Here is a 12,893-nt window from a genome sequence, read left to right on the forward strand (position 1 = left end):
GGGCAGGGAGCTGGGACACTGCGTGGTGGGTCATTGTCTGGCCCAGGCCCTTCCTAGCTGGAGGCCGAGGCATTTTCTTCAGGTCACCTTCCGCTGCAGCTTGGCCACGGGCCCCCATACCCTCTAGCCCAGCCAGGGATCCCAAGTGGGGATTGTCACGGCTGGCTCCTCCCTGCCGCCAGCAGCTCTTCACTGCCAGGGAATTCCTGAAATCCTGTGTGCTCCTCCCCCCACACCTCCTGGGGCTGTGAGTGCCCTCCCCCCCGGACAGCCCCTCCCCCGAGCTCTGAGTGCCCCTGGCCAGTCCCTCCCCTCAGCGCCCCCCCCCACTTCCTGGGGCTCTGAGTGCCCTCAGCCTGTCCCCCTCCCACACCCCGGGGCTGAGTGACCTTGGCCAACCCCCGTCCCTTCAGGAGGAACTCCCAGTACCCACCCAGCCCCCACACCTCAGGGTTCCCCTCCCTGCGGCTCTGTGGCTGTACCAGGGTGGTCCGGCTTCCCCAGGGGGCAATTTAAAGGACCTAGGGCTCCCAGCAGGGGCCGGAGCCCCAGGCCCTTTAAATTGCCACCAGACCCCCACTGCTGGAGCCCTGGGGTAGGGCTGTGGGGCTCTGGGGGCTATTTAAAAAGTCCGGGACTCCCGCTGCCTCTACCGCCCCGGCCCTTTAAATAGCCACTGGAGCCCCGCTGCTTCCCCAGGGCTCCTGCGGCTATTTAAAGGGCCGGGGCGGTAGAAGCAGGGGAGCCCTGGGCCCTTTAAATAGCCCCCAGAGCCCTGGGATAGCGGGGGGCTCGGGGGCTATTTAAAGCTGCCTCTGCTGCACCCCGTCCCCGCACCAGCCCGCACCCCCTGCCCTGCAGGCAGCCAGCCCTGTCTCCAGCCAGCCCTGCACCCCCTGTCCGCAGCCAGCCCCTGCTGCACCCCTGCCCTACCTCTAGCCCCGCCACCCCTGTTCTGCCCGCACCAGCCCTGCCCCCCTGCCCTGCCTGCAGCCAGCCCTGCACCCCCTGCCCACAGCCAGCCTCTGCCGCACCCCCTGCCCTGTCTCCAGGCAACCCCTGCCGCACCCCCCTGCGGCCCTGCCCAAAGCCAGCCAGCCCCACACACCCCTGTCTCCAGCCAGCCCCGCACCCCTTGCCCTGCCTGCAGCCAGACCCTACCTCCAGTGAGCCCCTGCCCTGCCTCCAGCCAGCCCCATGTCCACTGGTGCCCTGCAGTTCCCAGGGCAGTCACCCTGCACACCTGCTTCAATGAGGGGGGCAGGGAGCAGCTGGGACCCACACATGTGCACACCACTAGGGTGACCAGACAGCAAGTGTGAAAAATCGGGACAGGGGGTGGGGGATAATAGGATCCTATAAGAAAAAGACCCAAAAATCGGGACTGTCCCTATAAAATCAGGACATCTGGTCACCCTAGCACACCCCCAGGGAGTGGCGGCGACCCAGACACGTGAAATGGAGCTCATTAATAACCGATCAACAGCATATATGATGCAATGTACAGAATATATCATTTTATTTTTTATATAGTTATGGAAAGTAAATAATACATGGAAGAAATTAAAGGCTTTTTTTCCCATTATTTTTTTTGTTAGTCATCCCTGCCGGGGCCCCGCCAAAAATGTTCGAATTGGGCCCCGCCCTTCCTAAAGCCGGCCCTGCTGGAGAGAACAGGAGGATTCAGTCAGCAGGGGCTGCCGATCCGTCCCATTCACCAGGGCTGCCATCCTGCGGCTTCAGCATTAGTGGCTGGGGTGACTTGGGGAAAGGTCTCAACCTCCCCACATCCCACTTCACTGCTGCCAGAATCCCTCCTGACCCCCCGCTACAGTTCCCTCCCTACCCAACCTGGGTGGGGCTGGAGGAGAGGGGTCTGAGAACTTGAGCTGTGGATTGGAGGTGGAACAGCTGTCAGGGGCACTGACGGGGGAAGTGGCAGGAGCTCCCCGTACAAGGAGGGGGGTTGCCACTGGAGGTCACTAGGAAGGACAACAAGACTCCATCCTGGGGGTCAGGAGGGGGAATCCATCCCTCAGAGATGGGCAGGGGCTGGGTGGAAATGCTGCTGGTTCCAGGGGCCGTTAATCCCCCCTGATTCCTCGGAGGCGTCTGAGTCTCAGACAGGTTCTCGTTCCCTTGCAGCAGGAGGACGTCACGGCCAATGTGATGCACCAGCTCCGTATCATGCGGCACTTGCGCCAGGTTCCTGAGGCGCTGCAGGGCCTGTGCCTCTGAGGCCACCAGCAACTCCCGCTCCCTGCTGCAGCTACTGCTCTCGCTCTCTGTAAATTGGGAGCTAGTGGAAGGGGAAATGGAGCCCCCTGGCACTCACAGAAAGCTGATTACAGAATGAGCCCGAACTGAGAGGCACCATATCCGCCCCCCTAAAGAGCCAGACTTCAGTGGTGATACAGCCCAGCTGGGGTAGCAACAGGATTGAGAACGAGGTAGGAAGTTCAGAGCAGCAAGGAAAGCCTGGAGGGGAACTTGAGAAGAGAGGTTGGAAAAGTGCAGCAAAGAGAAAGGTGCAGACCTAGCTGTTGGGTCCAGGGCCCTGGGCTGCTATCAATGTCAGGGTGGGACTGGGTTCCCCTACCGGCCCCAGAGGAGGCGGCGTACACGCACCTGGAGAGGGTTCCCAAGCCCAGCAAGGGGGCTACAGGCTGAGCAAGTGCCCCAGCGATGGCAGAAGGACTTCTGTCTGTGGAAAGACCTCTTTGGACTTTTAGTGTGAGGCAAGCTGGGCCGCAGAAGGGTGGACTAAAGGTGGTGACCTGGCCGGAGTTACCAGGCAGAGAAACTGCCGTGGTGCTGGAGCGACCATGGATGGGGGACGCTAGCCCAGCGAGAGGGCTGTGATGCCATGCCTGGCCGCCGGGGGGCACCTAACGATGAGTAGATTCATTTATGATTAGCATAGTTGGCAGGATTGAGTTCCCCCTGTGATCCGTGAGGGAAGTCTTGGTTGCTGAAGGAATCATAGAATATCAGGGTTGGAAGGGACCTCCGGAGGTCATCTAGTCCAATCCCCTGCTAAAAGCAGGACCAATCCCCAGACAATTTTTTGCCCTGATCCCTAAATGGCCCCCTCAAGGATTGAGCTCACAACCCCGCGTGTAGCAGGCCAATGCTCAAACCACTGAGCTATCCCTCCCCCAAGCAGGTGTATCAAGGGACCAAGCTGGTCGCTGGATTTCCCACTTCAGTTCCAGGGACTGGCTAAGCAGCCAAAGCAGATCTAGGGGTTTCTCCAGCAGCTCCTAGAAAACCAACAGACGCAGAAGGAAGTGCAGGTGGAGCTACAGATGCAGCAGCAGCAATACCTGTGAGAGATCCTGCAAAGGGAAATCAACCCAGGGTCTGCTATGCCCATGGACAAAAAGAGCAGAGAAGGAGAGCATGCCTGGGCTGTGCTGAGAAGGTTAGCCCAGGGAGAAGGGCATGAGAAAGTGTACAAGCGTGGCCTAATGCCAAGATGGGAGCAAGAGTTCTTTGTTTTGGGGGCAGAGAAGCAGGCCACATCAAAAGACACGGCCTGCTTAGGAAATTGCTGAGTGGCTGAACGAGGGGCCAGGGCCCTAAGAAGTTAGAAAGAAAGGAGAAGGAGAAGGTGTCCTCTGACACAAACCCCCATGAGGCAGGCAAGGTGGAGGTGGCTGGGGTGGCCATGGACCTTGCAGACCCTCCACCAGTATGTCACAGAGCTACTCTCTGTGGATCACCCCGCTCAATGAGTGTTCATTCTAGGAAGCAAGCCGGCTAGACAGTAAAACAGCAGAGGCTGCTCCCAATGCTACACTCGGTTTCTCAGAAATGAGTAGACTTTATGGGCAGAAGAGACCGTTAGAGCATCTAATCTGACCCCCTGCATATCACAGGCCTTTCTGCACCATATGGGGCAGGCAGAGCTCTGCCTGGGCGCAGGGGGAATGGGATGGGGGTAGATCAAGGAAAGGGGGGAGGGGAATGGGTGTGAGGGAAAGAGCTCCTGTCCCAGATGAAGGAATTTGGGGGCAGAGGAAAGGACCCTGCTCCACAGAGAGGGGAGAGGGTTTCTGTGAGTGCCAGGGGGCTCCATTTCCCCTTCCACTAGCTCCCCATTTACAGAGAGCCAGAGCAGTACCTGCAGCAGAGAGCGGGAGTTGCTGGTGGCCTCAGAGGCACAGGCCCTGCAGCGCCTCGGGCACCTGGCGCAAGTGCCGCATGATACGGAGCTGGCGCATCACATTGGCCATGTCGTCGTCCTGCTGCAAGGGAACGAGAACCTGTCTGAGACTCAGACACCTCCGAGGAATCAGGGGGGATTAACGGCCCCTGGAATCAGCAGCATTTCCACCCAGCCCCTGCCCACCTCTGAGGGATGGATTCCCCCTCCTGATTCCCAGGATGGAGTCTTGTTGTCCTTCCTAGTGACCTCCAGTGGCAACCCCCCTCCTTGTACGGGGAGCTCCTGCCACTTCCCCCTCAGTGCCCCTGACAGCTGTTCCACCTCCAATCCACAGCTCAAGTTCTCAGACCCCAGTCCTCCAGCCCCACCCAGGTTGGGTAGGGAGGGGACTGTAGCGGGGGGAGCAGGAGGGATTCTGGCAGCAGTGAAGTGGGATGTGGGGAGGTTGAGACCTTTCCCCAAGTCACCCCAGCCACTAATGCTGAAGCCGCAGGATGGCAGCCCTGGTGAATGGGACGGATCGGCAGCCCCTGCTGACTAGGGTTACCATACGTCCGGTTTTTCCCGGACATGTCCTGCTTTTCGGCAATCAAACGCCTGTCCGGGGGGAATTGCCAAAAAGCCAAACATGTCCGGGAAAATGCCGGCCGGGCACTTCCCCTCCCGCGGCTGCTCTGATCTGCTCCGCTCCTCCCCTCTCAGACTTTAAGAGCCGAGCTGCCCGAGCCAGCGCTACCGGCTTCGGGCAGCCCCCCCTGCCTCCGGACCCCCAGCCGCCAGCCAGGCACTTCCCTTCCCGGGCTCCAGCTGCGCTGAGGAAGCGCCAGTCGGGGGCGCAGAGTCTGGGGGCTGCCCGGCAAACCGTGAAGCCGGTAGCGCTGGGGCAGCCCTTTCCCCATAGCTGGGAGTGGGAGGGAGGAGGGGGCTGAGTTAGGGCGGGGAAGGGGCGGAGTTGGGGCGGGGCTAGGGGGTGGGGAAATGGGCGGGGTCAGGGCCCGTGGAGGGTCCTCTTTTTTTATTTATTAGACATGGTAACCCTACTGCTGACTGAATCCTCCTGTTCTCTCCAGAAGGGGTCCAGCCTTGCCAGCAGCAGGACAAGCGTCCCCTGCCCATGTGCCTCAGCCCTGCCTGGTCAGACGCCATCACCCGTCAGTCCTTGGCCTCCCAGGCTGCCAGTTATGGGAGCAACTCTGGGTGGTGGCTCGGGTGACACAGACACCAGACCACTAGGAATTGGGTGCGGCCCTGTGGGACAGGAGAGTCTCGCAGAGGGCACTTGGGGGACTCTCCTGCCCTTCCCAAGAGCGATAGCACCCTGTCCTAAGAACGTAAGTCTGGGATAAAGCAAAGCTGGTCATTAATTAACCTGGCTAAAGAGCTGGGTGGAGCTGCTCCGGGGACAAGCTGGCTCGCTCCTGCTCATGGAGGTGAATTCATCTCCCTTCCCAGGAGCACCTGCTCTCCCTTTCATTCCCCACCAGGCTCCTTGTGCCAGGCCAGCGAATGGCCACAGGATGGGAATGAGGCCTGGGCCCCGCCCCAATCTCCTGAGGCTAATGCAGCTGCTCATCTTTTCCCCCATCAGCTGCTGGGTTTCCCCCAGGAGGGAGTAGGTGACAGGGAGAGAGAGACACACACATTTGTCCTTCTGGTTGCAGGGCTTGTGTCCTTCCAATCCCATTGGTGGCTGCACAGTGGGCAGAGTCCTCGCTGCGTGCCTGGCCCAACAGAATTGCAGGGCGTGGTGTGGAACACAGAAAGTGATAGAGAGACTCATCCTCCAGCCGGGGTCAGTCTCGGAGAAATTGGCTGGGGTCCCAGTCTCACTCTTCTAGCGGGTGCCATTTCCCAGCTGGGTTCCTTACCCCTCTGGTGCAGCAGCAGCTGGTAGAGCCGGTAAAGCCCCTCCCTGGCCTGCCGGCTGATGTCCTTGGCTGGGTCACTGACGGACAGAGCCAGCTGTGCCATGTGGTGACCCATCCTGGGGAATTCCGCTGAGTTCTAATGGACGGGAGAGGGAGAGGGGACTCCATCAGCATTTTCCTGTTAGCTCCCAGTCCCCCCGGGCCAGGACTCTCCTTCCCCTCAGCCCCTCTGCAGGAGATGCTAGAGGATAGGAGCTAGAGCCAGACCCTTAATTTCCTCTGCCCCCAAGGAAGCCTGGAGCACAGGGCTGTGGACAGGGCCCTCCATGAGGACTTGCTTCCCCAGCTGCTCCAGGATGACAGGGAGGCATGAACCTGGAGCACAGTCAGAGGTCACTTATGTCAAACTCAGGGAGGGTGATGGTGAATCTGAGCAGGGCCGTGCTGCTCTTAACGGCCCTGGCTCTCTCTCGCGGCACCCTGGACATGATCCAGTAGTTAATGTGCTGTGGGGAAAGGAAGCATTGCACTGACTGCCCTGACCAAGGATGCCCACTGGGGGCCCGGCTAGGAGGACAGACTGGAAAATGGATCTAAGAGTGAAGGTAAAATTGCCCCCACCCCTCTCATCGGGCTCACCTCCAAGATGTACTGGAGCCTGTCGGTGTCTGGGGACTCTACCAGCAGGTTCCCCAGCATGGCGTCCAGGAGGTCTGGCAAGACCCTAGGCAGATCCTGAAAGCAAGGGAGAGCCATGGGTCAGAATTAGGGAAACTGGGGCTAAACTTGCCACAGGATGGGAAGTGGGGTCTCTGGGAAGCACTGGTGAGACCCCCAAACACATATCCTGGCCTCTCTCCTTCACATCCCACTGCAGGCAATTAGCAAGGACTCATGGCAGGATGACAGCTGGCTCTTCAATCCATGACTTTAGCATGATCTACCTGAACTTGGGCGGTGTCCTTCTCCATGCCCAGGGTGAAGACGGCGTGCAGGGCAGCTCGGAGGAGGTGGGTCTCCAGCTCTGGCTCCAGGGCAGGTGTCATGGTGCTGGCAAGAGAGAGGAGCCGGTATTAGACTGTGCAGTACGGGGATGGGACTGGCACCAACACGCAGGTGAAACTGCAGGGAAATAGGCACAGGCTGGCAAGAAGGGAAACTGAGGCACCGAGCCAGGGAATGACAAGGCCAAGGTTTCTCACACAGACAGTGGCAGGGCAGGAATAGCCCCTGTTCCCTGCACCCTGCTGCCCCTCCTGTATCTGATCCTGGGTGTGAGCCTCTCCCCATTGCAAAGCCGTTGCAATGTTACTGGAGTGAAAAGAACAGCCCAGCCAGGAGAGAGTGAACCTTCCCCGCACCTCTGCCAGAGGAGCCACCCTTGGGCGGTGACCTGGGAGTGGGAGGGGCAGTGACTCCCAGCCCTGGGCCTGAGCAGCATTGGGGTTAGGGGAACCGGGCCGGCGGGTCTCGGTACCTGAGGTTGCCCACAGCAATCAGGGAGTTGGCGAGGACGGCGCCGGGTGGAGAGTTATCAGGCAGCTCCTCAATGAGCTCCTGTGAGACCCAAAGGAGCGTGTGAGATTCGGGCCTCACTGACACTTCCCAGTGAGGAGATTACACAGCCAGGGCCCCACACAACCAGCAGGATCCCCCCACCTGCCTCCCACTCCTCCGATTCCTGCCCAATAGTGACCACTCTCCGAATTTCTCCCGTCTCTTCTCCCCAGTCTTCAGCCCCAGCAATCTCTGCCCTCAGCTGCCCCTCCAGCACCAGCCATCCCCCATCCATTGGCCTGGGGAGACCCCTGCCCCTCCCATGTCTCTGTCCTCCCTCTGGGCGCCGTGTCTCGCTCACCACAATCCTCTCCGCCACAGCCGCCTTGCAGCAGTGCGGCTCCAGTGTGTCCTGCCCTCTCTGCTGTGCAGCGAGACGCGGGGTGGATGGCGTGCAGGAACACGAGCTGCTGGGCCTCCTCCTGCACCCACCAGGAGTGGGGTTAGGGGAGAGAGAGCCAGTTAGCCAGAGACCTCCCTGCCCCCAAACAGTAGCTGCAGGACTCAGGCCTGAATGGGGGATAGTGGGGACCCGCCCATTGTCCAAATCACCCACCACTCCACCACAAGCAGGGTCAGGAACTGGGACAGTGCCTGTGGGGGGAGGAGACCCGGCTAGTGTGTGACAGACACCCCCACCTCTGGGGTCCCAGATCATGGAGGAGAAAGGTCCCCGTTAGGGCTGGTGGATCATCAGGGACAAGACCCTCTGCAGGGGGTCAGGTGCTGGGAAGGGGCAGGACAGTCTCGGTTCCAGCACAGCTGGAGAACGTTTGTACCTTTTCTCCGTCTTGGAGCTGCTCTCGGCTGTTATTGAGAGCAGCCTCCTCTGTGGCCACGTCCACCCATTCCTCCTCCTCGTCCCCTGAGTCCCTGGCGGTCCCTGCACCAGGGAGAGAAGGGGACAGGGTGACGCCTGCTGCCACTCGGGGGAAGGACAGGGGCACGCTGGGGCAATGTGTCCCCTTCCCACCTCCGGGACCCAGGGCAGATCGGGCCCCACACTCCCCCGTCTCAGTGATGCCTTCAGCCCCCAACTCCTGCAGGAGCCCATAGCAAAGAGACCCCCCCCACGCTGTCCTGGACTCCCTGGGAGGTGCCTCCCCCCAACTGGAGCACCGAGGACCAAAGTGGCAGCATCTAGTGTCAGTGGGGTTCATGTGGCTCAGGCCAGACCCCTGGGCTGGGGATCCGCCCCCATAGCACTGATTGAGGGCCTGGGCCCAGGGTGTTCACAGCCCCGCCCTCACCTCTCCCTGAGCCCAGCCTGACTCCTCACCTGGAACAAAGCTGCGGCGCCCATCGGCCTCGCTGCTGCCCGAGTCCCAGGCACTGCTGCTGTCCCATGGGAAGCGGGCCGAGCTGCTGGTGGTGGGACAGGGATCCTCCACCTCCTGCCCTGGGGAGGCTGGAAGGTCCTCACTGACCGGGCCGGGCGATGCCTCCTGCTGGGAATCAGGGCTGGGCTCCTGGGGCTGCTGCTGCCCACACAACATGGCCCAGAGTCACTCTGCCCGGCTCCCCTCCTGCGCTGGGTCCTGCCTGCCCAGACGCAGCCTGGCCCAGCTCCATTTCGACCTGGCCTCTCCCACCTCGGCGCCTGCGCTGGGAGCGGGTTTTCTCCACCAGAAGACTGGGCACTTCCACCTCCTGGCCTGGCCGGGAGCTCCTTCCCCGCCAGTGGGGACGGAGGGGCCGCTCTGCTCCCGGGGAAGATGGCAGCTGCTTCCCTCAGGCTCTGGGGCCACCTGCAGAGCCTTCTTCCTGAACATCCTCAGGAGCCTGGCCACCCTGGAACCGAGCGGGGAGCGGGCGTGAGTCTGGGGTCAAGGCAGCCTCTCACTAACCAGCCTGTTTGGTCCCTCCCCATCCCTGCCCCAGCCAGAGCAGCTCCTCCTCCCCCCACAGGGGTGCATGTAATGCAATCTACACGCACTGGCAGGAGTTCATTGCATGATCTGCTCCCAGCGTTCCCCCTCGTCACCTCTGGGGCTGCAATGCCCGGGGAGTCTCCTCCTTTTCCATCACTGGGCTCAGTCACTTTGGACAAGCAGCTCCCTCCTGCCGTCCCAGGCCACACTCCCCCCCAGGCTAGAGAAGGAACAGAACCCAGGAGTCTGGACTTCTCCTGGGAAACCATTCCCCAGGTCAAAGTCCCGAGGCAGAGCAAGGCCAGGACCCCCGCCTTTCCCATTGATTTCCATGCTCAGCAGCTCACAGGGTCTGGCCCAGCTCAGAGACGCTCAGCCTGGGGAACCGTCTCCCACAAGGGAAGCGTTGGGAGCCCCATTGCTGGGACCTTTCCAAACACACTGGAGACGGCTCTGGAGAAGCCCCTCCCCGGTCTGAGAGCGAGGGGCTCCTGGGGGCGGTTTGCAAATCCAATCTCCTTTGGGAGAGATTAGTTCCCCCTCTTTCTGCCTCTCCCCAGACAGACAGGGGACGCCAACGGGGAACCCTAATGCCACTCACTTGCTCTGCTGACGGAGCGATGGATGGAGGATGTTCAGTATCGTCCCTCGCCCTCCTCCTCACTCCCCAAAGCCAAGGCAGGCTGGAGAGGGTGGTGGTGACCTGAGGAGTTACCCTGCCCAGCCAGCAGGCAGGGGGATAGCACTGGGCGATCGACTGGCTGTGAAAACAAGAGTCTATCTTATTGCCAAGGGACAGAGAAACTCAGCCAGCAGCAGGGGGTGCAGAACACTGGCCTAATGCGGGGGTGACAGCACCTCCGGGATCCTGACATCCCGGCACTTTACACACCTTCCTGGAGCCTCCCAACCCCCCTGGTCTGTAGGGGCTGCTACCCCAACCCTACTGATGGGAAACAGGCCTGGGGTGGGGAAGCTACTGGCTCAGGGTCACACCAAGTGTCAGAGCCAGGGATGGGACCCAGCAGTCCTTATTTCCAGGCCCCTTCACTAACCACTGCTGCACACTCCCTCCCATAGCTGGCAATTACAACCAGGCCTTCATGTCCGGTCCCCCTGCTTTGAGAGGGAGTGTGCTCCGCTGGAGTGACTGGAGCAGGGAACTGGGAGTCAGGACTCCTGGGTTCCATTGCTGGTTTCCTATTGACCTGTGGGACTTTGGGTAAGTTGCTCCCCGCTCTAGGCTCTGTCCCCAGCAGTCAAATGGGGATTTCATACTTTCCCACTATTGGAAAGTGCTGGGAGAATCCCCCAGCAAAAGCTGCTCTGACAGTGCTAAGCAGCATCTGACCATTAGAGGTCAGAGCGCACTGCCCAGGAGGAGGAGTGTTTGGTTCTGGGCTGTTGGAGTACGGGCTTTCAACCATCTGTGCACACATATTATACTAATTGCATCTAGACCACATCTCCCTAGTTTGCTTGTGAGAATGTCCTTATTAACACCAAGATGGATCACATCTACTGTTTACCCACCTCCACTAGGCCCGTAACCCTGCCAAAGTAGGAGCTAGGATTGGTTTGGAATGATTTGTTCTTGACAAGTCCATGCTCACTAGTCCTAAGAACCAAATTGTCCTGTAGGTGCTGACAAACTGATTGTTTAATAAGGAGCTTTCCAGGTATGTTAATGGATGGGAAGACGTTCTTTTTCAGGGATCTCTGACGAGAACTGGGGCACAGCACTTAGTTTGTTGAGGCCATAAAATGGAGACAGGCACCTCTTCTCTTCTCCCAGCACCCCAGATACCTAAAAGGGTGGGACTCACATCCCTCAATGGGCTTTAAAAAAGACAATGGTTACAACGTGGCCCCAACCATTTCTGGTTTCTGCAGACTAGATGTTTTAGCAAAGTTTAGAATTCCTTGGTGCTCAACACCATGAAACTCCCCTTTCTCCTTTACAAAGGGCTTTAACGCCCCTTATCTCACCCAGGCTCTCGACTGCCCAAAGTTGGAGAATTGTCCCTGTTCCCATTGCAGAGCACTCCCCACGACACACACACAGAGTCCTCCTGGTGGTGGGAGGGGAACAGAAGAAAGGACAAAAGAAGTAAGAGATGAAGAGAAAGGAGGGAGGGATGGAGGAAAAGGTAAAACAAAAAGGACAAACCCTAATGTCCCCAGTGATTCTAAGGGACAAAATCCCAGGTGGGGAATAAAATTCGGCCACCTTAAGCTAGTGTTTTCCATGCCTAGAATTCAGCTGGCGCCAGATGCATCAGACTGAACAGGTTCCAAACCTCTCGGAGGCTCTTACCTTCTAAACAGGGACGTCTGTTTTCTAGTAAAATCAGGAAAAAGAAAGGAGAAAACTCAAAAGAGGTTCCTCCTGGCGCTCATGTACGTGACCCCTAATACTCTCTCAGTCCTCAAAGAGAGACCTCGAGAAGGAGACTTGCTGAAGCAAAGCTACAGGGGACTCTGAGGTTTCCCTGGCCCTGCGCCCCTGTCCTGCCTGGCTGATGTCAGCATCTCTCTGTGAGGTCACCACCTCCCCAGCACCTTTGACCAATAGGCTGATGTCCTGCAAAAGGCCTTTGTGATGTCACTCCCACACACACCCCTCCCCTGCAGTGCTAATGTCCTGCCGCAGGCCAGACACTTTGGAGGTTTGAGCTACTCTCTGTGGATCACCTCACTCAATGAGTGTTCATTCTAGGAAGCAAGCCGGCTAGACAGTAAAACATCAGATGCTGCTCCCAATACTACACTCGGTTTCTCAGAAATGAGTAGACTTTATGGCCAGAAGAGACAGTTAGAGCATCTAATCTGACCCCCTGCATATCACAGGCCTCCTGTCTACCACAATAGCTACTTTTGGGGTAAACACATTCCAGAAAGGCATCTAGTCTTTATTAAATGACATCAAGAGACGGAGAATCCACCACTTTCCTTGGTAGCTTCTTCCTGTGGTCAGTCATCCTCGCTGTTGAATATTTGTGCCTTATTTGTCATAGGAATTTGTCTCTTTTCACCTTCCAGCCATTCCCAAACCTCAGCCAGCATTTGTAGCTGACAAATCTCACGAATTGTCACAGATTGCGGTGTTACTAGAGAAGGTTTTGGAATTAACTGATAAGTCACTGGGACCAGATGGCATTGACCCAAGAGTTCTGAAAGAACTCAGATGTGAAATTGCGGAACTACTAATTATGGTTTGTAACCTGTCCTTTAAATCAGCTTCTGTATCCATGACTGGAAGATAGCTAATGTAACACCAATATTTAAAAAGGGCACTATTGGTGATCCCGGCAATTACAGACCAGTAAGTCTAATGTCAGTAACGGGCAAATTAGTTGAAACAATTGTAAAGAATAAAATTGTCAGACACATAGAAGAACATAAATTGTTGGGCAAAAGTCAACA

General features: G+C 58.3%; 1 protein-coding gene and 1 long non-coding RNA gene across 3 annotated transcripts in view; one reads left to right on the forward strand and one right to left on the reverse strand.

Annotated features, from left to right (window-relative positions):
• LOC135977876 (uncharacterized) overlaps positions 1 to 7,049 on the forward strand; it is a 32,784-nt gene extending 25,735 nt beyond the window's left edge. The window contains exon 3 of the long non-coding RNA XR_010595321.1: positions 6,917 to 7,049. This is a non-coding gene — a long non-coding RNA (uncharacterized LOC135977876). The remainder of the gene's footprint in view (positions 1 to 6,916) is intronic.
• LOC135977873 (uncharacterized) lies at positions 4,677 to 9,010 on the reverse strand. 2 transcript variants are annotated; one of them, XM_065579035.1, is made up of 7 exons: positions 8,876 to 9,010; positions 8,376 to 8,479; positions 7,898 to 8,018; positions 7,517 to 7,596; positions 6,984 to 7,089; positions 6,679 to 6,774; positions 4,679 to 6,175 (listed from the first exon to the last, which is right to left on the reverse strand). In XM_065579035.1, the coding sequence occupies exons 1-7, from the start codon at positions 8,897 to 8,899 to the stop codon at positions 5,948 to 5,950; spliced, it is 759 nt and encodes a 252-aa protein (XP_065435107.1). In that variant the 5' UTR covers positions 8,900 to 9,010; the 3' UTR covers positions 4,679 to 5,947. The 2 variants fall into 2 exon arrangements, with proteins under 2 accessions (XP_065435106.1, XP_065435107.1); XM_065579034.1 differs by lacking the exons at positions 8,376 to 8,479; positions 8,876 to 9,010 and having other exon boundaries at positions 4,677 to 6,175; positions 7,898 to 8,269.
• Positions 9,011 to 12,893: the final 3,883 nt, after the last annotated feature.

The sequence above is a fragment of the Chrysemys picta genome, unplaced genomic scaffold (genome assembly GCF_011386835.1).
Source record: "Chrysemys picta bellii isolate R12L10 unplaced genomic scaffold, ASM1138683v2 scaf56, whole genome shotgun sequence".
NCBI lineage: Eukaryota > Metazoa > Chordata > Testudines > Emydidae > Chrysemys > Chrysemys picta.